Raw genomic sequence first — 21389 nt, forward strand, 5'->3', positions numbered from 1 at the left:
GGGGGTATGACAGGATAAGCTTTGTGAAGGTAGTTTGCGCCATCTGCAATTCAAACATCCCATACTGTAACACAAAAACCCCCAACAAACACAACAAAAAAACCCTCCCAAGAAGCAAACAGAAACTTCTCAACATACTGGAAAAGCTAAACCTAAGAGAGCTTTCACAAGAACAAATTAAATGCAAGGTATATCTGTATCACAGAATGAACTCTGGAATGCAGAGTTGTCCAAGATGGATCCTTATATGGTCTGTCTGGACTAGACATGGAAGAGACTTAACCGGCTTATTACAGTCTTAAACCAAAGCTGGCTAGCTGTGGTGCACAACACTATGGTACAATGCATATTTTCTATTCAATACCAATGGGTGGGATATTTCAGAGATCTTTAGGCCCTTGCTGATGCATGCTTGACATGAGCAATCTCCCTCAGAAGAAAGCTGATGCATGAGAGGAGACAGTGTCCCCAGCCCCTGCAGTCCATGCCCTGCAATGATGCCAAAGCCTTTGGGCAGCAGTGGTGTTGAGGAGCTTGGATACTCCAACGCATCTGCTCATTTCTAGCAGAAGTGCTGGCCAAAAGCTGTGTGTTTGTAGTACAGATCCCTACACCTTAGGATCTGTCAGAACCTAGTTGTGTCATTCCCTTTCCCAAATAATCGTTTTTGGTCCTGTAGAATAATGCAATGAAAAGAACAGATGAAACTTGTTACTAGCACAGGTAAAGATAGAAGTATATGACTATAAATGACTTAAAATGTATGTCTTCAAACTGTTGCTTATGTTATTAGAATTTTTTTTACTTTATTTCTTTGGACTTTGCTGCTTTATATGTTAAATTTTGCAAGCACTGTATGTGTACCAAGCTTTCCTCAGGCAGGTAATCCTGTTTATTTTAATGAGACTGTTTGAATGCATAATAGAGTGTTCATTGTCTATCTCACATAAATTGACATAAAGCAAGTCAGCTCTGTAGCCTCCTAAAGAGTTCAGTTGGAGAGAGTAAAGAATTCAGATTTAATAATAGAATTTCTTAAAACTAACTTAGCTTCTTCTCAGGTGGACCTGCAATTGTAAGATCTCTCTTTATCAACATATCTATCTCTAATAAATCTGTTTTATTTTTTCTAACCTCAGGTATATGCAATTAAAACAGCAGATTTAAAAGATTGTTGGAGGACTAGAAGCAACCTTATCTCTTTACCTCTTTAATTGTTTGGATATATTTTTCCACAGCTTTTTTATGTTGGTTTTCTGCTATCAGTATCACACATTCAACTGTTTGAACAGCAATATTTGTTCAAGTGTCACAGTAAAGAGAATAGCAATTGTAGATACTGAGGTGAGGAAAGTCTCTGTAAAAAGGAATGGTATTTCCAGTCCAGACTAGTGCAAGAAAAAACCCTGTGGAAAAGTCCATTCTTTGGAAAGTAAGGTAAAATGAAGGTACTTCGTAACATAGAGAATGTATGGTTTGATAGCTGAGCTTTGTATTATAGCACAAGGATTGTCCTTAACCCATTTTAAACTACGGTTTTCTTGTGCAATATTAAGAAATTATCAGACTTAGAAAATATCCACTTCCAGCAATGAAAGATAGTGCAACTTTTTCTTGTTGTACAGTTATAGATTCTCTGAAAAAAATCATACTGTAATAACTGAGGCAAACCTGGGTATGAGGAGAAAGCACAGTGTGTTAACAGCTCTTGCATTGGCTTAGTGGGACCAGAATTGAGTGTTTAATAAGGAAATAGAGTATCATTACATGCTAAGAAAAGATTAAAAGAATACAGATGTATAAAATAGAACTATGTGCCTGAATGTCAGCAAAAAACTTCTCCCTAATTCTTGTGATCCATATGTTTTGCCACAGGAACTACATTTAGTAATTATTCTTGGCAGAAGTGGATTCTAACATGATGCAATGTAGATTCTGTTTGTCTTTGTAGAGACAAACATATGAGGAGAAGGAGAACAGTAGTAATTTTAATTCCTTTCACAGTTTATAAAATATCTTAATGTATATTGCTGTGGCTTCAGAGACAGTTCAGATTCTCTGGTAGATAAGATGTGTAAGTTTGAATATTCAAAGACAGAGTGAGAAATTGGACATGGGTCTTTTTTTCTCTTAAAGAAAAAAACACACCTACTAATATAAATGTAATCTTCACCTACACTGCACTCTTGTTCCTCTTTATTTAAAAATAAATTTTGGAAAATCCCCAAAGCGCTTTATATTTAAATTCAGAATTTGTTCCTCTTCATCATCTTTTGTTTCTCTGAGTAGTTGTGCCTCACTAGACATGAATTAGTAAGATTAGACATGAAATGAAGTACGAGTATGTCTCCAGGTGGGTGGCAGGGGGAGGAGGAGACCACCAGCATCACCTCTGGAATCTGTGTAGATGGATGTATCTTTCTGCAGTCACAATAAGATGCCAAGATTAAGACAGACCAATGCTTTCCTTTTTGTCTGATTTCAGAAGGTTTCATGATGAATCAATGGACTTTAGGATTGGAATCCAGATTCAAAAACATCTAAACTTATGATCTTTGTGTGAATTGTATCTCCAGTAACTAGTTGCTAGTTATAGTCAGCAAAACCTAGAAAGCAGTTCAGCTGGTGAAATGTCTGCATCTTCTTTAGGACATTTTGGATAGCTCCTTAGGATCCATAGTGGTATTGATTAAGGAGCTGCTCAGTGTACTCTGAAGTAATTTTGATCTGGATCTATCCTATTTCTCTTTTGTTTTCTGTTTCACTACTTAAGATCTCAGTAAAGTTTGAGGCTTCAAGTTCAGCAAGAGTTGATATTGAAATCATTCAGGATATAAATTCTCAGTATTAGTTATCTGAGTTTTTGACATCAGCCCTTAAAAGTGAAATATATAGGAAAAAGCACTCTGAATTTTTTTTTTTAATATTTGCAAAGGATTTAGGGTCCTCAGATCAAAAATAACTGACAAATATATATATGCAAAAAATTACTGTTTTTCTCTATGTATTGAGGGTTTTTTTAAGTTTAAATAGAACAGATATGTTGTGGTAGGCAATGTATATGGTTAAGGAATATTCACCTAATTAAACATAAACATTGGTGCTCTCATTGGGGGGCCTACCAGTGCATTTTTAGGATAGCACCTTTTAAAATAAGTAAAGAGATGGAAACTAAAGCCATAAAATCATTGAACAGTTATTCTGGTTTTGATAATCTATCTTAATATTCCTTTACTCTTTTGAATATATCATCGTTAGATGATCTTTAAGGTGTGCTGCAACCCAAACCATTCTATGATTCTATGAAAAATAAAAATTAAGTATATTTATAGCTAGACTACTCTCAAATATTTTTTTCATCTTTAACAGCATGTATAAATGCTCATAATTTTTCCAACATGTACAGAGAATTAGATAATAGGTTTTCATGAGATGTGAAAAACTGATTTTGAAAGGCATTAGTAACTTCCCCAGAGCAGAAATCTGGTATCAGATAGTGATAGAAAAAAATCAGTGATGCTTCAAGGTTTTTTATTTTCAGACTTTCTATCTAAAGATTTCTCTGGATTGGTAAGGGCTGTTATGACTTACTTACACCTAACTTAGTAAGATCAGCACCCATTTTGGGCAATAGGAATGGTTTTCTATCAACTTTACTAATCTAGAGGTAAATACTCTTTTTGGATCATTTTCCATTTGCTTGGGACAGGATGAGAATGTACTTTTCTCCAGACTGTCCTTTTGTTGCTGGAAATTGCTGTTAAAAATAACTGTTTCTAAATATGTCGGCATCCACAATAATGCCAGTCCTGTTGTATTAAGTTTGGGGTAATAATAAAGTACAGGTTTATCTATGACTTTTTTGTTGGTGTTAATAAACAATAATAATAAATATTATTTTCCAGACTGTTCATATATTAAAATAATTATCTAATATGTGCCTTCTCACTCTAAAAAGCTTTTTTTGAATGTGAATATTCTACTTCTATGGAACCACAAAAACTGTCAGTATTTAAGTCAAGTACTTAAATCTGAGTCATGACATGCTTATGCTTATTAAGGCTACAGTTGTAAGTCATTCATTTTCTACTTAATTGGTGCATGCTAATTTCACATGGCCTGTATGCATATGTATATATTCATATTTTCTGGCTAAACTAGCTGCTAGGAATAATTTTTGCTATTGCTTAAATTAACAATAAACAGCTGAAGTCAGCCTCTGATGGTTCCTAGAGTTTCCCTGGTGTGTTTTTGTATCATGTTCCATTTGTCTCCCCTTCCTTCTGCTTTGCAGTTTCCTTTCCTAGAACAGTAATAGCCCCTGAGTGGGGTAGAGCAAGTTGTGAGTGGCACTGCTTTAACATGATACAACCATATGGCTTGTTCCAGTAAAATTCTTTGGTTTATGTGCTGTTATGTCTTCTAACCGTATGTTTCTCTTCCTCTTTTAATTCTGTTAAGGTCAGAAGCCCAGTTTGTGTCTTCCTTGGGTATTTTTGGTTCTTTAAGAAAGTAAAATACTGTAATGATGACACTTAAATTTTAGAACTAATTTCACTAGTATAGTATCCTAAAGGAAGCATTTTAGCATATGCAGTTGTAAAGCGGTGCTGTTACTCTAGCTGGAAAATGAAAGAGGTCCTGGTCACATCTCATGATGTTTGTATTTTAGTTCAGTCCTATTTTTCTGACCACTGCTGAGCTTTTACTGTCTACTCATTTCTAAAGTATATGAGCTCAAACATACCCTATCTGGATCTGTACTGGTGCTTCATGTTGTTAAAGAAATGCTTTTATAAAATCTGTTCTGGAATCTGGCATGTTGCACAAATGTTTGAGAAAAGCAAAATCAGAAGGACTTACCAGTTTGGTGTAGAGCCTTGAAGATTTGTTTTTATATAATCTAATTTTGTTGTCAGCAAATCAACAGTTTGAAAGTCTAAGACTGCTGATTACTTATGCAAGGAGTGCCAGCCAGTCGGAGTGGGTTTGTAGAGCAGAAGTTCATGCTAGACCCAATGCTAACATGCAAATGTTTTAAGGAGTTTACTGTGGACTAAATCTGTGGTTGTGTGGACTGAGTGGCAGCAGCAGCATATGTTCTAGTTTGGATTCATAGCTCTGGCTTGTGAAACAAAATGTGGGGATGATCAGAAGATTGTCTTCAAAAGCACCTAATTCAACTTGATCATGTAGATCATAAAATAGTGCATGTAAGATGGATATTACAGGATCATAGCATGAATGGGGGAAAGTTCTGTAAAACAGAATAATTCAGCTGTGCTTAGGGACTTAATTGTTTCTACTACAATCACACTGCAAAAACAATTTCAGAGTTCAAAGGGATTATACAACCCTGAGTGCAATTGATTTAATGTGAGAAACAATAGGTAAGAGGTCATTGTTACAGCTCCAAAGGAAAACTGGAAATGTGTGTTTGCAACATTTCAGCACACTGCAACAATCCTGTGTTCTGATGTTCTTTATTAGCTGCTTTATAAATCAGTTGTAGTGTGTGGGGTTTTTTTGTAGTGTGTGAGGTTTTAGAAATTTTTCTATTTTTTGGAATATGAAGGTGACTATAGAGTCCCAGCATTTAGAGTATTAGAGTGTGAGTGTGGTGATGATTGTTGGCTTTGGGGATGTCTTTTTCTCTTACCCGAACAGAAGTTAGTGAAGCAAACTTTTCTTTCAGCAGTAAGATCACACTTAAAAAGCCAATGATAAGTACTTCGAAGGGTTGCACAGTTATAAATTTTACAGTGGCACTTTTTCAGAGAAATAAGAGACAATAATGGCAATCTGTGCTTTCTGTTCACATGTACTAATATCAGCTACTCAATACAGCATTTTTTCCAGCAGTGCTGACCTTAGTGTAGCCACGGGGCCCATTTGCACTGGAGCTCTAGGAACACCAATCATTTAATCAAAAATATATAGATTTTTTTTATCTTATCAGATCCTGGAAAGATCTCACTTATTAGCTTTTAATAGAATCAGTTTAACACGTGGCAAGGGGCAAAATAAGAGCTTAGCTGTTTTCTAGACAATGTACATTATTCACTGAGGCTGTGTTAACTTTATTTGTTGCTATAAGAGTATTCTGCTGCTCTAAAAAAACCCAAAGCCATAAAGTCCAATGAAAACATTTACCAGATGACTGTGTTTGAAAATCAAGTTATCCCCATGTCCTCTGAAATTCCTACCTTTCCAGTGCAGATGCCATAAGACTGCATTAATATATGTAGCACATTACCATCTAGAGATCTTGCCTGGGCTTTTTTCAGGAGAATTTTAGAAACACCAGCAATACTGGGTAGTGTATTACAAAAAAGGGAATGGAAGGTGTTAAAGCTGCTGCCTACATTTGTTCAGTTCAGACTGTGGCCCCTGTTCTTGGCATTGATGAGTATGCATAAAAATGCTGCATCATCTCCTGCTCAGAGTCCCGCTTCGCTTTGCTGACCTTTACATTTATGTAGAGTTTGTGCTTCTGTCTTTTGCCAACATACTGCTGCAGAAATTCTTACATCTGTAATATGACCCACAGTTCTTATGTAGCATTCTAAACCATTTTCTTGTTTTCCAAGTAACAGTACTATTAGTGGGAAAATTTCAAGGCAGCACTTCAGGAAGATGGAGCCTGTTGAGATTTTCTTTCATTGATATACACTTTGTGTCTGTGTCAATATGATAGGAACATCTTATCAGAAATGATTGATGCCTCTGGCCCCATCTGTGTGGGGAGTGGAGATAAGTTGGCATGCTAATCCTCCTTTTACTGTCACCTTGAACAACCTTGTTTGTTACTCTCATATTGCCCTCAAATGAGAAGAGATTCTTCAACAGCACAAAGAGAATACGCTGTTTATATAAGGCCAGTGAAAGCAAACTGCATTTTTTTTGTGAGCTTTTGATTATATCCTTAATGATTGTGTAAACTCCAGACCATACCAATGGATAAGATTACCTTCCTTTGTTTTACTCTCAATGTCACCTTTTAGTGACATCCACGTCATCAATCTTTTTATCCCTTTCTTATTTCAGTTTTGTTATTAATTTAATTCAGTGAAATCACTTGCCAAAAGCTTAAATCCACATTAATTAGTCAAAATATTCACTAATTGGTGTTCTGGTTTTTAAAACAACATAACACAACTGTTTTTTCCACAGTTTTTGAAAAAAAAATACGATCAATTTTTCCCCCTTATTCCATAATAATGTTGAAAGGATTTTGGTATAGTAGGAGAATCTTTAAAGACATATTTTGCAACCTCCATCAGCATCTTCAAACCTGAGAACTGCTCATCTCAAAGAACCCTACTTTTAACCAGCACTCTAAGTTTAGTCAACTCACTATTACTGTTAACAACAGCAAGGAAGGGCTTGGATCCTTTTGAATCAAGCTAATAATACATTTTCTCTACTCTGAAGGTCCACTACTGACAACCCAAGATGTCTTTGTTCTAATATATACCTATAATCTCTCTTGTACAGGAGCTCAAAGATTCAATATTATTTTAAGCACAGAAATAGGTTACACTTGAATTTCAGTATCTAGTTTACTTAGAATCAGTACTCCAGACATCAGCTCTCTAAATGCAGGAGACACAAATAAATTCTTTGTTGCTTCTAAGTCACGTCAAACTCTAGACCACAAAGGAGATGGAGGTTGTATTTGTGAAGCTGTGGGGTGGGTACTCAGTGCAAAGCTACAGAAGTTGATAAAAAGGTACAGTACCTTCAACCTTGACCCTCTGGCTCACAAAAAAAAAAAAAAATCCATGTGTTGTTGTGAGGTATAGTTCATTAATTATAGTCATTTAGAACATCTGGGAAAGCAGACAGTGGCAGAATGTTGCATCATGGCAGTTACTAACCTCCAGAGGTGGAAGATGGAGTCAACTGTAAAAAAACATATTTCCATAAAGACCTAAATGACCCAGCTATCTGTCTGGGCTGCCTGTATGTGGTATTTACACATAATCACAAAATCATGGTATGGTTGAGCTAATAGGAAAGTCCAGAAGTCATCTGGTCTGAGCACTCTAGAGCTGGTTCCCCAGAATCGTGTCCAGATGGCTCTCAAGTATCTCCAAAGATGGAGATTTCACAACGTCCCTGGGCAACCCATGCCAGTGTTCAGATCCATCTCTCAGTAAAGAATTTGTTTCCTGATGCTTAGTGGGAACCTCCTATGTTTCAGTTTATGTCCATTGCCTTACTGGGAACCACTGAAATTTGCTTGACTGTCCTCTTTGCACCCTCTCTTCAGATATATTCCAATTAATTAATAAGATCCCCTCTGAGCTTTCTCTTCTCCAAGCTAAACAGTCCCAGCTGTCGGAGCATTCTATCCAGTCTTGTAATCATGTCCAAGTGTTGTATAACCAGTGCTGAGTATAGAGGAAAAGGAAATAACTTCCCTTATCCTGCTGGCAATACTCTGTCTAATGCATCCCTCTGGCCTCCTGTACTGCAAGGGCTCATTGGTGGTTTATGTTTGACTTGGTGTCTATGAGGATGCCCAGGTCTACAATGTGTGAGTCTGTTATTACTTTCCATTTAGTTTTCTGATTCCGGTTTCTTTATTTTATTCTGACATCAGAGGTGAAAACAAATTAGGTTTGGAAAATAATTGTGAGGACACTTTAAATCCAGATTTGGAAATTATTTCGAACAGTGCAATGTATCTCAAGTACAAAAGCTGGAGAGAGATGGTGAAAAATTTTTATATATGAGCATACATGCGTGCACATTAGTTGGTATTAAGATTTTCTGCTTCTGCATATGTTTTCTTTTTCTATATTTGATTGTTTGATATTTAAGTCTTGCGTTGACGCAGCACCACATTGCATCGCTGAATGTCATGGAAATTCAGAGGCTCTATTAATAAATAACCCTGCATAAAGACAGGGGTTGGTGTCTAACATTATCTATGAGAATTTGTATCATTCCGGGGGGGAAAAAAGTGTATGTGGTATTTTTGAGTTGTTTAAGGATGTGTTTTAACTGTGCCTCAGACATAATTATCTGGTACCAATAGCACAGAATTTCTGGGAGGTGTGAACAACAATTAAAGGCAGAGCTCAGACTGGACTGTGTTGTACTTTTTCAGCAATGTGAATTATTTATATTAGGAGCACAATCCAGGTGCTCCCTAAAATTTTTAATCTATCATTAGATGATAATCTACTCCACCTATTTCCAATAAAATACTATTTTTAGTGTGTTTAACCTTCATTTCATATTGTTCTTTGGAAATTATTGCTCAGATACCTCCACATTATCCATGGGTGCTTTTTGTCTTGAGGTCCTCTTGGATCCTGACTTTTTCCATGCAGATATGCCTGTTCAGTAGTGCAGGGATTTAAGATAAAGGAATTAGTAGCATTTCTGATAAAGGGAGCAACCCATGGGAACCTGAACCATGAATTAGCTCAGGGCTACTTTTCTGTTACAGTATTTCCACAAAAGTATGATTGCGCTCATAGTGGATCACAGCTTAGGGTAGTTTAGTGTTGTTTTCAATTTTCTGTGCTGCATTCACAAAAATATCTAATCTTGCACAGTATTAAAACTGTGCTACAGTGAATTACACAAAATCAATGCATATATACATTTATATATATTTGTATATATGCCTCATAGATGCAGGAGAGATTAAGCATCTTGGTTTTTCTGGCAGACTCTTAAAGGAGTCCTCCATTCTAGTTTAGTCGCTTACTGCTCTGTCACTTTGCTACTGCTTAGAAGCAAAAATTAAACAAAACCCACCTAGCTTTATTTACATCCTGTGAATTCAAGAGTTAGTCCTAATTTTAGCAGGAAGATTAAAACACCTCAAGAAAATGTAAAGGTCACTTTGACAAGAAAGCAGCCACTACTCTTGTACCAATATTTTATGCATTTGGATGGCTTACTTGGTATGTACATTTCTGAATGTGGTTGCTATTTTTTAAAATTATGTCATCCTATATATATTTATATATATAGGATGATATAATTATTGTGTGTATATGTTTATATACACACAATATATAAGCAGGCTTAATTATTTCATTACTAGCTCTAAGATACACAGTAATTTTCCCACTCTTGTAGGCAAGAATGTATTAGTACAGCTGTAATTTGGCTTACAAAAAGTACCTTAAAAAAGAAGCCTGAAGTTCCAGAAACTTCAAAAGTTTCCCCTCAGAAAATGTGCAAAATTTTTTCCAGTTACTCATTGTGCACAGTAAAATTCCTGTGCACAGGAATATAGTCAGGTCATATAGAGGCTATTAGCCTTTTCTTGGGACGAGTAGTGTAGTAGTAAAAGTCTTTTTGCTTGGATCCTAGATGTGGAGATATTTTGGAGTGAGAATTATCAGTGGAGATTGGCAAAAAGATTGTTTCTTGCTCCCAGTCAAAAAGTGGAGGATGTGCCTCAATTGAATTCTGCTTCTTTGCTTGAGAATACTGTCTGGAGCTGCCTGCTGTGGAGTTCCTCAAGAGGCGAGGGCACGGAAGCCCTGGCCCAGTCAGTCAGCGTGCCCTGTTTAGTACGCTGTCATTTGTTGTTTTACGTGGCAAAACAGTTACTTGCCATAGCTCTTATACTGACCTGTAATGTAATCAGCATTCCATAATCAAACACAGGAATTGAGCCTTCTAGGTATCCCATGGGTATTGAAGCTTGCTTGTCTTTTCTATTCTTTCCCTGTATCTGATTTCAGGTTTTGACGTGAAATCAATTTTGGATTTAGAAACTCTTCACAGGAACATACCAGGACCAATTAGAAATTTCAAAATCAGTGGATTTGTGTGTTACAAGTATTTCTACAGGTCTGTCCTGTTTCTCCTTTGTACTTATTGGTATTTTAACTATTTTAATTTTCAGATACCATACAGTCATTGAATGGATTTGATTGGAAGGGTGCCAAAAAGATCATCTAGTTCCATCCTCCCTGCCATGGGCAGGGATACCAATATCAGTAGCAAATATATATTTTATTTCTCCCTCGCAGTTGACTAATTCTACTCATAGCTCAGTTTTACATATTCATCAACAACAATAGTATAAGCAGATTGAATTCATCTAGTGGGAAGATGTCTGAAAGGAATGTTTGACACCACTGTATCCTCCTGCCAAATCTTTGGCTTTATGGTAGCCTCTGTAAGAAGATATTTTCTACAGATTAATATTCACCTTCATTGCTGGGAATCTTGGTTTGAGACAATTTAAGGAAGTGTGCACTCTAAAATGAGTTACCTCCCCTTAGTTTTAACCAATCCCTTTTCACCAATAAGGAGGAAAAAATAACAGTGAAAAAATAACAGTTTACTAACAACTGGAACAGCAACAGGGAAAAAAAAAAAAGAAAATCCCAATAAATAATCACTAGATACAAAATTGCTAAATCTCAGGAAGTGGGAATAAAGCGGGAATGAACCCAAACTGGCGAGGTACCACCCCATCCTGAGATGGTGGCCCCCACTGCTGACCGTGTAGGGGCAGAAAGGGAAAATGGCATCTGAGGCTTTCTGAGATGGTGCCCACCACGGGAATGCAATGGTACTTTGGGTTACCCACAACACCAGGAGATCAAAACGCTTCATCCTGCTTTGTAAGAGGTTCTGATAGTTTCAGTATTTCAGTTTCTGTTTTGTGCTGGTTTTGACTGAAGTAGTGCTCATTTTCTTTACAGTAGCTGGTATGGGGCTGTGTTTCAGATTTGATCTGATGACAGTGCTGGTAGCACAGAGGTGGTTTAGCTATTCTGAACAGAACTTATACAAGGTTAAGTCCTTTTCTGCTCCTCACCCTGCCAGTGAGGAGGCTGGGGGTGCACAAGGAGTTGGAAAGGGATACAATCAGGATAGCTGACCTCAACTGACCCAAACACAGGGATGGATATCTCACACCATAGGACATCATGCTCAGCATAGAAAGCTGGGGGAAGAAGAGAAGGAAAGGTGGCAGAGTAATGGCATTTGTCTTCCTCACTCACTGTTACCTGTCATGGAGCCCTGTTTTTCTGAGAATGTCTGGGTACCTGCCTGCCCATGGGAAGTGGTGAATGAATTCCTTGCTTTGCTTTGCTTGTGTGTGTGGCTTCTGCTTTATGTGCTAGGCTGCCTTTACATTAACCCACAAGTTTTGTGACTTTTACCCTTCTGATTCTGTCCCCCACCCCACTGTAGGGGAGTGAGCTGCTGACTGAGCTACCAGCTGGGGTTAAACCACAGCACTTTTATGAATCATTCATTTTATCTGACTTTTTGCAGTGCTGTATAATTTGTTGTCGTTAATGAGACAGTTTTGATAAATTGCCCTTTAAATACTGGCCATTCTTTAATTGCAAGAGAATTAACATTTTTATTCCAGCTAGTTCAAGTATTTTTTGAGGAACTGATGTTTCAGCAAGTGTGTTTCTTTGGCCTGATGGCCTAGACTGTCCTATTCAGCCTGTGTATGACAGCTGCTGGATGTGACTTTACAACAGATTGCATTTGTGAATAAGTAAAATGAGGTAGATATGGTAGGAATAAACTCCTAAAAAAAAATCCACAAGTGTAGTCTAGCAAGAAAATGCTTCTGAGAAAGTTTGGTTTTGTATTTTAAGGGTAGACAGAGCCTCATTTCAATATACCTTCCATAATTCCTCCCAGGAGTGAGGGTGTGTTAGGAATTAGTTGTATTTCATGATGTAGCTCAGTTCCTCTCATGAAGAGCCATATTCAGTGAAAAAAATCCACCCTCTTAACAACTGTTTAAAGATTCTTTCTCAAATATCTTCTACTTGCTGTAGTTGGACTAAGCACCCTAGCTGATGTAGATCTTTGATCTGATCTTTTATAGATAGACACATTTTTAAAGTAGATAAACCCAGGAGGAACCTGTGGTATCTATTACGCTACTCACATGCATTAACAAATAACCCTCTTACTGATTCTGTTGTAAAAATTGAAAACTGACAGGAGAAATAACTGTTTTTAAATGTGATGATGAAAACACTGGAAGAGGTGACCTGTCATGTGGCTGGTGGGGGTTAAACAATTAGCTGCATTCAGAAATAAATGCAGAGTTGGAGTATGTGAACCAGCCATGACATGGGTGCACCAGATTCAGGTAACTGTGAGATATATTGAGCACCAGTGGGGTGTGTGTGTGTATATATATATATATATGTATATATACATATTGCTGGTTTACAGATCATCTCATGAGGAATATATTGCTACCAGCAAAAGGGATGTTAGGATTGACACAAAATACAGATGTGCTGCTTGTAAACCTCCAAATGGCGTTGAATACATAGGAAGCCAGGAGGTGTTGGAGGAAGGGGAATTTCCTTAAATGCTGTTTCCCTTCACTTTAACAATTTCTCCTACTCCCTTCAGGTTTAATTTCCATCTTTGGGGAAAGATTCTGCAAATCTGCTTGTATCCATGCTGTTAGCTCAGTCATTGACTAGGATAATAATCAAGACTGTAATTCAGCTTAAAGGATCTGTAGGTCTGTGTACTGTTAATGCTGTGATGCAAAATGTTTATCCCTGGTGGCAGACTAAGATCAGTGAAGGCTTCAGCTTCTGGTATATGTTTTTTCTTTAGTTGTAAATACATGCTGATAGATTCCTAAACACATTTTCTGTTTTTAAACAGTCATCTTCCTCTGGCTCCTGGTACGTCATGAAAAGTAATTTCAAGTTACTGCTTTCTAGCTCTTTTAAGAAATGTATGATGCCATCTTTCATTTAAAATACAGGTGCAGATATCTAAAATAATATAGGTTATGTTCATAAAATCTGTAATAAAATCTAATTTCTCAAGGCTTTCTTCAGTTAATAAAGAAGTAAAAGAGGATGAGAGCAGGAGCTTGATTTAACTATGTAAATCTGTTTTGCTTTTCCTCCAATCCCCTTTTCTGCTTTCTTTTTTCCTTGTTAACTGTACAGATAGCCAAGGAAAATTGGGCTCCACTACATAAATCTATGAACATTCTTTGAATGCTTTCTTCTTCTTCTTCCCTCATGTTGTCAGCGTGGCAGATAAGCTACGATGTACCATAACAAGATTGTTTTATGTTTTTTTGTTAGTATTTTTGCTTTGATCTTTATCTGAAATTGGCTGACATTTTTTTAGTACTCGTTCTTCCTTTTCTGTCCCCCTTTGCTTATTGTCTTATATTTTACAGATAGAAAATTGGGAATGTTTTTTTTAAGTATGTAACAGATGCAATACAGGACCTGAATTACTGTGAATCAGCTGGTACTGCTAAGTCATGTTGGCACATTTATCATTCAGTTTTTCACTGGTTAAGGATATACTTGAAGTCTTTATGATCTTTCAGTAACTTATGATATGTTGTACAACATTCCTCTGTATTTCCCCACTAAGTGTGAGGGTAACATTTTATGTCTGATCTGGGTTTTACAAAACCACTGAGCCTTTAGCTGTGAATGAAGTCAATTCAGATTCAAGTTCCTACTGAACATCCATTGACAGTGTTCTGGAATGTAATAAACTTGAGGTGGTGAATTATGTGGCAGAATTCTCTTATTGCTCCTCATTGATTACTTTGGAAATCACTGTAACCTATTTTCAAGTAGAGAGCATTTATAAAGATGTCTGGAAGTGGAGCTGTACTGAGAATTATGACTATTTGATGTCATAGTTTTGCCACAAGAATATGCCATGTGATATAAATCTGGCCAGATTTTTTTTTTTTTTTGATAGTGTGTTTATAAATCATAGAGCAAGCAATCTGTCTAGACTGGTACCATGTGACTGGTAATATTTTCCTGCTAATACTAAGGAAATAGGGGTCACATATGAAAATAGAACCGTTTTCAGCCATGTTCCTTTAAAATGCATCTGTTAAGCCTGCAGATTTGGAACATGTTGTTACTCCGCTAATGCATGAGAAGTTACAGTACAAAAATCCCTTGCTGACCTTCTTAAATTAATCTCTCCAGCATTAGTTATTTCCTTATTTTCAGTGGGAAGACAGCTGAGTTTAAAGCTGTATGACATGTTTAAGTGGCGAGATTGGTGCTCATGGGAAGTTCGTTGTAGTATAAACGAAAATCAAGTTGTCTTAATACAAAGAAGAGGTATTTCTGTTTTGTGGTACTGCTGTGTATATTTGCTGTATCTATGTATGTGTAGCTGACTGCTGAGAAAACTGCTGTGCAGTGACATACTAGCTCTAGGTTTAACCCTCTGAGATTTTTACTGCTGTTTGAAGCCAAGCTTTCAGATCTTCGGAAGTGTGTCTTTATTTTGTTTTATGAAGGCTGTTTACTTAGCACTTTTTCCAATGTGTTGGTCTCTACAGAAATCCTTTGAAATGGTATATAAATGCCCATGCTCTATGTACATAGGTATAACATTGCCATTTTGGTCTTGTAATCTCACAAGTCTAACTGCTTGCATTTGCTCCCTGGAAATGTTCAAAGATAACCGTTTTAATCTGAGGTGTAACTGGTTCTGTCATATGTTTCTAGTGAAAAAATTATCATACAGCACCAAGCAAGGATTAAGATTTTTGTTGTTGTCTTTGTTTTTGGTTTGCCTTTTTCATTGCCACTGAGTCCTCTTCTTCAGTGAAAGAAAATTTCAAATGCAAATGAGGAAAGTACATATGCATAGCCATTACATATCTGTTGCAATCAGTATATTTCTTTGTGGCATCACAGAAGTCTTTGGCTTTTAGTTGTGTTGTGAATCATAATCTCATGATCTGTGAGTATAAGCAGAGCATGAAAATTTCATATTGTAGTGGATAGTGAATAGGAAGCCTTCAAAAGATGTGCCTTTATTTGTGTGGAACATAAACTTAATTAAATACAGAATACACTCCCAATTAAATGTATTTCCCAGTTAACAGGTAAACTATGAAGATAGCTTATGAATGGTATTTTTCTTTGAACCAACATACCTAGCATTTGTTTTAAAGACAAAAACATACTGAGATGTGATTTTTATGTATGTATTTCTTTCAAATTATTATATAGACTGAAGATAAAGTGGTGAAATTCAGAATCCCCTTTACTGGCCAAATTTTTATTGACACATACCAAGTGCACAGAAGCTCTGTTACTTCTGGAACAGACTTTTTCATTTGTATCCAGTTTGGAGCGGTGCCACAGATAATGCAGTCCTAAAACTTTAGCTACTTTGGCAACATAATTAATAATTATTGTTCAATGTACAGTAATTTTGTGTGAGACTTATAAACAAAGCTCTGAACTTTTTTTTTACTGTATTTTCCAGTACTGCAAATTAGCTAAATTCTAAATGAAAAGACATAATTATTTTGAAACCAGTTGTAAATCAATGGCAAAATACCAGCTTGTTTATCTGTAAAAATACAATTACATTAGCAGTCTGTAAAACTTAATTTTATTGTTTTCTTGGAGACCTAAGCTGCAGAAGTTTGCTGTATCATAAAAAGTGAATGAGAAAGATAGCATTTGTTGAAGAAATAACATTTTCATGTACTTTGACATGTGAGCACCACTGTACTGTTATTTAGGTTCTGCCTTTTATGGTGTCTGATAAAAAGCTGTACAGCTGAAGATTGTATAAAAGTTTTCAAAGAATCTCATTAAGAAAGTCTTAAATATTTAGTTGTTCAGCCTGGGTAGCTGACACATAAAAACAAAAAGAGTTCTCCAGAAATAGCTCCCAAAGAAGTGTGCTCTTGAGTGTTACAGCATCTTGGGTTGTGTCCACAAGGATGCAGCCAGTTGCTTATGGGAAGTGATCATCCCCTGCTCAGCGCTGGTCAGACCATGGTCCTTCCAGACCAATATTAATGGACCTAATGTGAAGGACCCTTTTGGGTCCTTCAAGACCAGTATTAATGAGCTGAAGTGAATTCAGCAGAAGGCTTCCTGTTGTTTGTGGGCAGGGGCTCCTGCACTGGGAGGTCAGGTTGAGGCAGTGGAGCTTGTTCAGGCTGCTGAAGGAGCAGTTTTGAGGGGAGATAAATCACATAATAATCACAGATGCATAGAATGTTTTGGGTCAGAAGGGACCTTTAAAGGTCATCTAATTCAGCCCCTCTGCAATGAGCTGAGACATCGTCACAGAATCATTAATGTTGGAAAAGTCCTCCAAGATCATAGTCTTGGAGTCTTGCTGGTCAGAACCTGCCCAACCTGCCTGAGTATTTCCATGGTGGGGCATCTATTACCTCACTGGAAAACTTGTTCCAGTGTATTACCGCTGCCATTGTAAAAAAATTCTTTCTTATTTCTAGTCTGAATCAATCCTCTTTTAGTTTATAGTCATTATCTCCTGTCCCATGGCAACAGCCCCCAGCAAAAAGTTTGTCCCCATTTACCTACAAGAAGATCAATAAAATCAGTGGTGGGACAGTGAGGGACAAGGGATACAGACTGAAGCAAGGTGTGCATCTGGATGTAAAGAAAAAGTTGAGGACAGTCAAATTCCAGACACTGGAATGGGTTTTCCAGAGAGCCTTTGTGGTTTCCATAGATGAAGGTTTTCATGACCCAACTGGCTGAAGCTCTGAGCAAGCTAATCTGACCTGATAGCAGACCCCACTCTGAGCAGAAGTATGGATGTAGAGGCCCTTTGAGGTCCCTTTTAATGTGAATGACTGATTCTGTGAGTGATCAATGCAGATTTTCTACAAGGCAAATGCTGGTGCAATAAAGATTTAATTAGTCTCTGTTGAGATGGATCTTATCCAACATATTCCTAGCGATTTTCCAGCTGCATTTTGAAAAGCTATGCTTGATGTAGAGCAGTGGTAAACCATGTTTAGCTTCCGGAATAAGCAGAAGATGTGGATACAGCTGAGAAAAAAAAAATAGGTGTACTTATGAAATTTTATTTCTGATTGAGCATTACAGGACATCCAGACTCATGTGCCTGGCCAGCTGGGGCTGGGGGTGAGAGAGTGGAGGAAAACGTCTGTAACACTTACTTGCTTTTCCCATCTTCCACATCTCTCACTACAGAATTATGATTGTTACATTTCTTATGAGGCTGTGTCTTAGAGAAAATTATCCAAAACATGGAAGATTGGCTTGTTCATAATATTGCCATGCAAGAATTGCCAGGTTTGCATAGAGTTTATCCATAAATTCTACTATCTAATGGAAATATTTTTTTTAAAAAATTTCTCTTCCAGTGTGCTCTTGTGCCCTCTTCTATTTGGAAATAAGAATTCTCTGCATCTCCCTGCTAGCAGTATTAATACTTGTATCAGCTGTAGCATTTAACACCCCACAGTAGATTGCAAAACAGGATTTCAAAAATAAAATTTGCCCTGCTGGAACTTTCAAAGACTCTTACAAAACTGCTAAAATTGGTGTGCTGTAGTAAGAGGTTTTAATGGTGTTGTGTAAGAAAAATGTCTCATCATCCTACATATGACAAAGAATATTGGTTGAATACAAACACAGCAATGTTGACATTTGTTTAGCAAGAATCAATACCAACTTACTACACATCTAATTTTAGTTCTAGGATAAATGGATTTTATTGCTTGTGTTTCTCTGTGTACTAGGATGTACAATATCATTCTTCCAAATGACAACCAGTCTTCTATTTTGTATTGAGTTTTCAGTAATTTTCTTAGGTGATTAAGTTAATCACCACCCTTCAATAATGCCTCCCTTTTTTTTTCGTTCATACATCTGAGACTTTCAGAAAGAAATTATTTAATTCATTTTTATCTTGAGAAAGGTTGCATCTGCAAATAAGATCAAAATGACATCTACTTTTGCAGTAGTGTTGTTCAACATATCTGTCATATTTGTTTTCTTACAGTGAAAGATTCTTTTTAAGACTGAATAGAAATGGTTTGCCAAAATGTCCAGAAAAGCCTGAAAGACACTGTTCTCTCTTTGTGGTGAGTTCTTCCTAATCTCAATCTTTTTTTTGTGCTGGATGTTGAGAATAGAAGTTGGATTAAATTGTTATTGTGTGGTTGCATCAGAGCTGCTCCCTAAGCTTGTACATTGCAGTGAACACCAACTCAAAAGGCTGGTTTGAGGGGCTGCAGGGTATGGGTGAACCCCCAGATTGAATGTTTCGTGGCAGTATGTGGACACTCATTGAACTTCCATGTAGAATAATGTACCACTCGTTCTCTCTGCAACAAAGACCAGTTGTGTTTCCTCCTTGTACTTTTTACACCCAAACAATTGTTTGTGCAGTGCTCTCTGTACTTCCAGAATATTTGGAATTCCACAAACGCAGCACTACTGTTCAAGGCACACAGCAAGTCTGTGTGCCCTCCCACTGATTTTGCTACATTACAGCAAATTCTAACCATGATATTTTAGGATGCTCATTTTTGAGTGCATGGCTGCCAATTTAAAGTGTTGAAGGGATTTGTTAATGCTGCATAAATGAACTCACCGTCAGTGAAAGCAGTGTGTACAGGTCTCTTTAAATGTTGCATGTTAATCAGGAGCCATGAATAATGAGGTTCTGATCTTGTGCAGGATTTGGGTAGCAGTGAACTCAGGAAGGACATCTATATCACTGTGCACATTATCCGAATAGGTAGGTATAAGGTTTTATTTGTCAGACATATGGCAGTAAATAAAATAAAACTGCTTGGGGCTAGCTTTTGGATTTGCTGTAATAGCTAGATTTTTGAACAAGCTTTTGGAAAAGAAAATGCCTGGTTTTTGTTGGAAATTTGCTTGGATTTCTCAACATTGTTTTATGTTATTTATCAAGTATACTGCTAACTGAGTTTAGATGCTTTGTTACTATCACAAAATGAAATGAAAGTGTCAAAGATGAACTGTGTTAAGATGATGGAGTTGTCATTGGGGAGTCCATTCTTGTTCTGAAGTGTAATTTCAAGCATCCTTTGAACATAGAAAAGCTTGTCTGGACATTTAGTGTACCTCATTTGTATATAATATCTGATGTATATCTGATATTGTTCAGATAAATTTTGTTTTCTCCCTGACTCCTTTAAAAAGGGGGAGAGGTGAAAAAAATGGACAATATTTCATAAAAAGTTTAATCTCTGATGCTATGGACAGATATCAAGTCCTCTAGAAAAAAAGTAGAGAAGAAAAGAGTATGTTTGTGTTCTTGTTTTAAGAAGTCCTCTGGGCTGTACTGATGTGAAACAATAATCTTTGGGTCTGCTTCTGACCTCTTAGATATATTTTCTTTGTAAACTGCCTCTAGTTACATCAGTGCAGTACTAAATATAACTTTTCTTCCTATTTTTGAAAGACATTTTGGTTTGAAGTATAGTCACTGTAACTTGTGCTGAGTTCAGAAACAATTTGTTACAAAGTAACGAATTGTTACTGAATTGTTTCTTTATTTTTCAGCTGTGAGAAATAATTGTCCGTGCATTTTTATGCCAATTTGATATTTCATCAAAATACAGTGTTCTGTTTTTTTGGCAAGATTTTATAAAGGTATGGTAAATTCTGATGTAAGAACAGTTAGAAGAATTAATGTTTTAAAAATATTAAAGACTATGATTTTTCCAGTTGTATAAGTTTCAAATATATTCACAGTCAAGTTTATATGTGAACCACTGAAATATTAAAATTAAAACAACATTTATCTGCTTTGTGGTGTGAAAATGAACAATTACTCTTCAAGCTGCTGTGATGCATAGGGATATTTGGAGGAGACCTTGCCCTGTTGCAACTGCAGCCATAGGGGGTTTTTTGACAGAAATTGACTGACTTTGAAGACTTGGTGGGAAAGATACATAACTGCTAGTGCACAATTGAATGAAATTGATAGAAAGAGGGCAGTTTCAAATGCCAGGAACACAGTGAGAAGATTGATAAATTGTACTTAAATCAAATAGAAAAGGCTATAAAAATATTTTGTTTCAAATCTCTTTTCCTTCACTGCCTTCTTTCTTTCCTTACCATAATTTTTTCCTGTCCTTTGTCATCTTTTCTCCCTGTGTTTTGTCTCTTCTTTATTTTTCTGCAGCTGGTCAATTATCCCCTTGCTTTCCAGTTGCCTATGAGGAAACATCATTTGATTAGCAAATTGTAATGGTTCAGTAACACCTCTCACATAAATGACGGGCAGCAACAGCCACAGTAAAATTACTCTCACCAGACAGCAAACGTTGAACACTCTGTCATGTCTGAACTCTAAATTTAATTTGATAGTGTCATGAGGATTCTATGACTGGGTGTTGCAAAGTGATGTTTGCTGAGTGAGGGTCATGAGAGGATGAGCAGAGCCTCTGGTCTGAGGCCATTCACGATCACCACATACTTAGTGGACTTGCTGTACCTTTTGCTGTCTGAATGCAGCACAAAGATGGACCAGGTAGGTTCCCAATGGGAGCACACTTGGCATTGTCTGAGCTGGATTGCTTGCTGCCTCCCTTCTGTGGTTTGGAGAGACACAGTTCC

The 21389-nt window shown here is 36.8% G+C and overlaps 1 protein-coding gene across 1 annotated transcript in view; it reads left to right on the plus strand.

Annotated features, from left to right (window-relative positions):
• DOCK4 (dedicator of cytokinesis 4) overlaps nucleotides 1–21389 on the plus strand; it is a 161470-nt gene that overhangs the window by 31306 nt on the left and 108775 nt on the right. The window contains exons 10-11 of the mRNA XM_041421047.1: nucleotides 18796–18877; nucleotides 19476–19536. Coding sequence (XP_041276981.1) covers nucleotides 18796–18877; nucleotides 19476–19536 — 143 coding nt within the window. The remainder of the gene's footprint in view (nucleotides 1–18795; nucleotides 18878–19475; nucleotides 19537–21389) is intronic.

The sequence above is a fragment of the Onychostruthus taczanowskii genome, unplaced genomic scaffold (genome assembly GCF_017590055.1).
Source record: "Onychostruthus taczanowskii isolate IOZ18803 unplaced genomic scaffold, ASM1759005v1 scaffold68, whole genome shotgun sequence".
NCBI lineage: Eukaryota > Metazoa > Chordata > Aves > Passeriformes > Passeridae > Onychostruthus > Onychostruthus taczanowskii.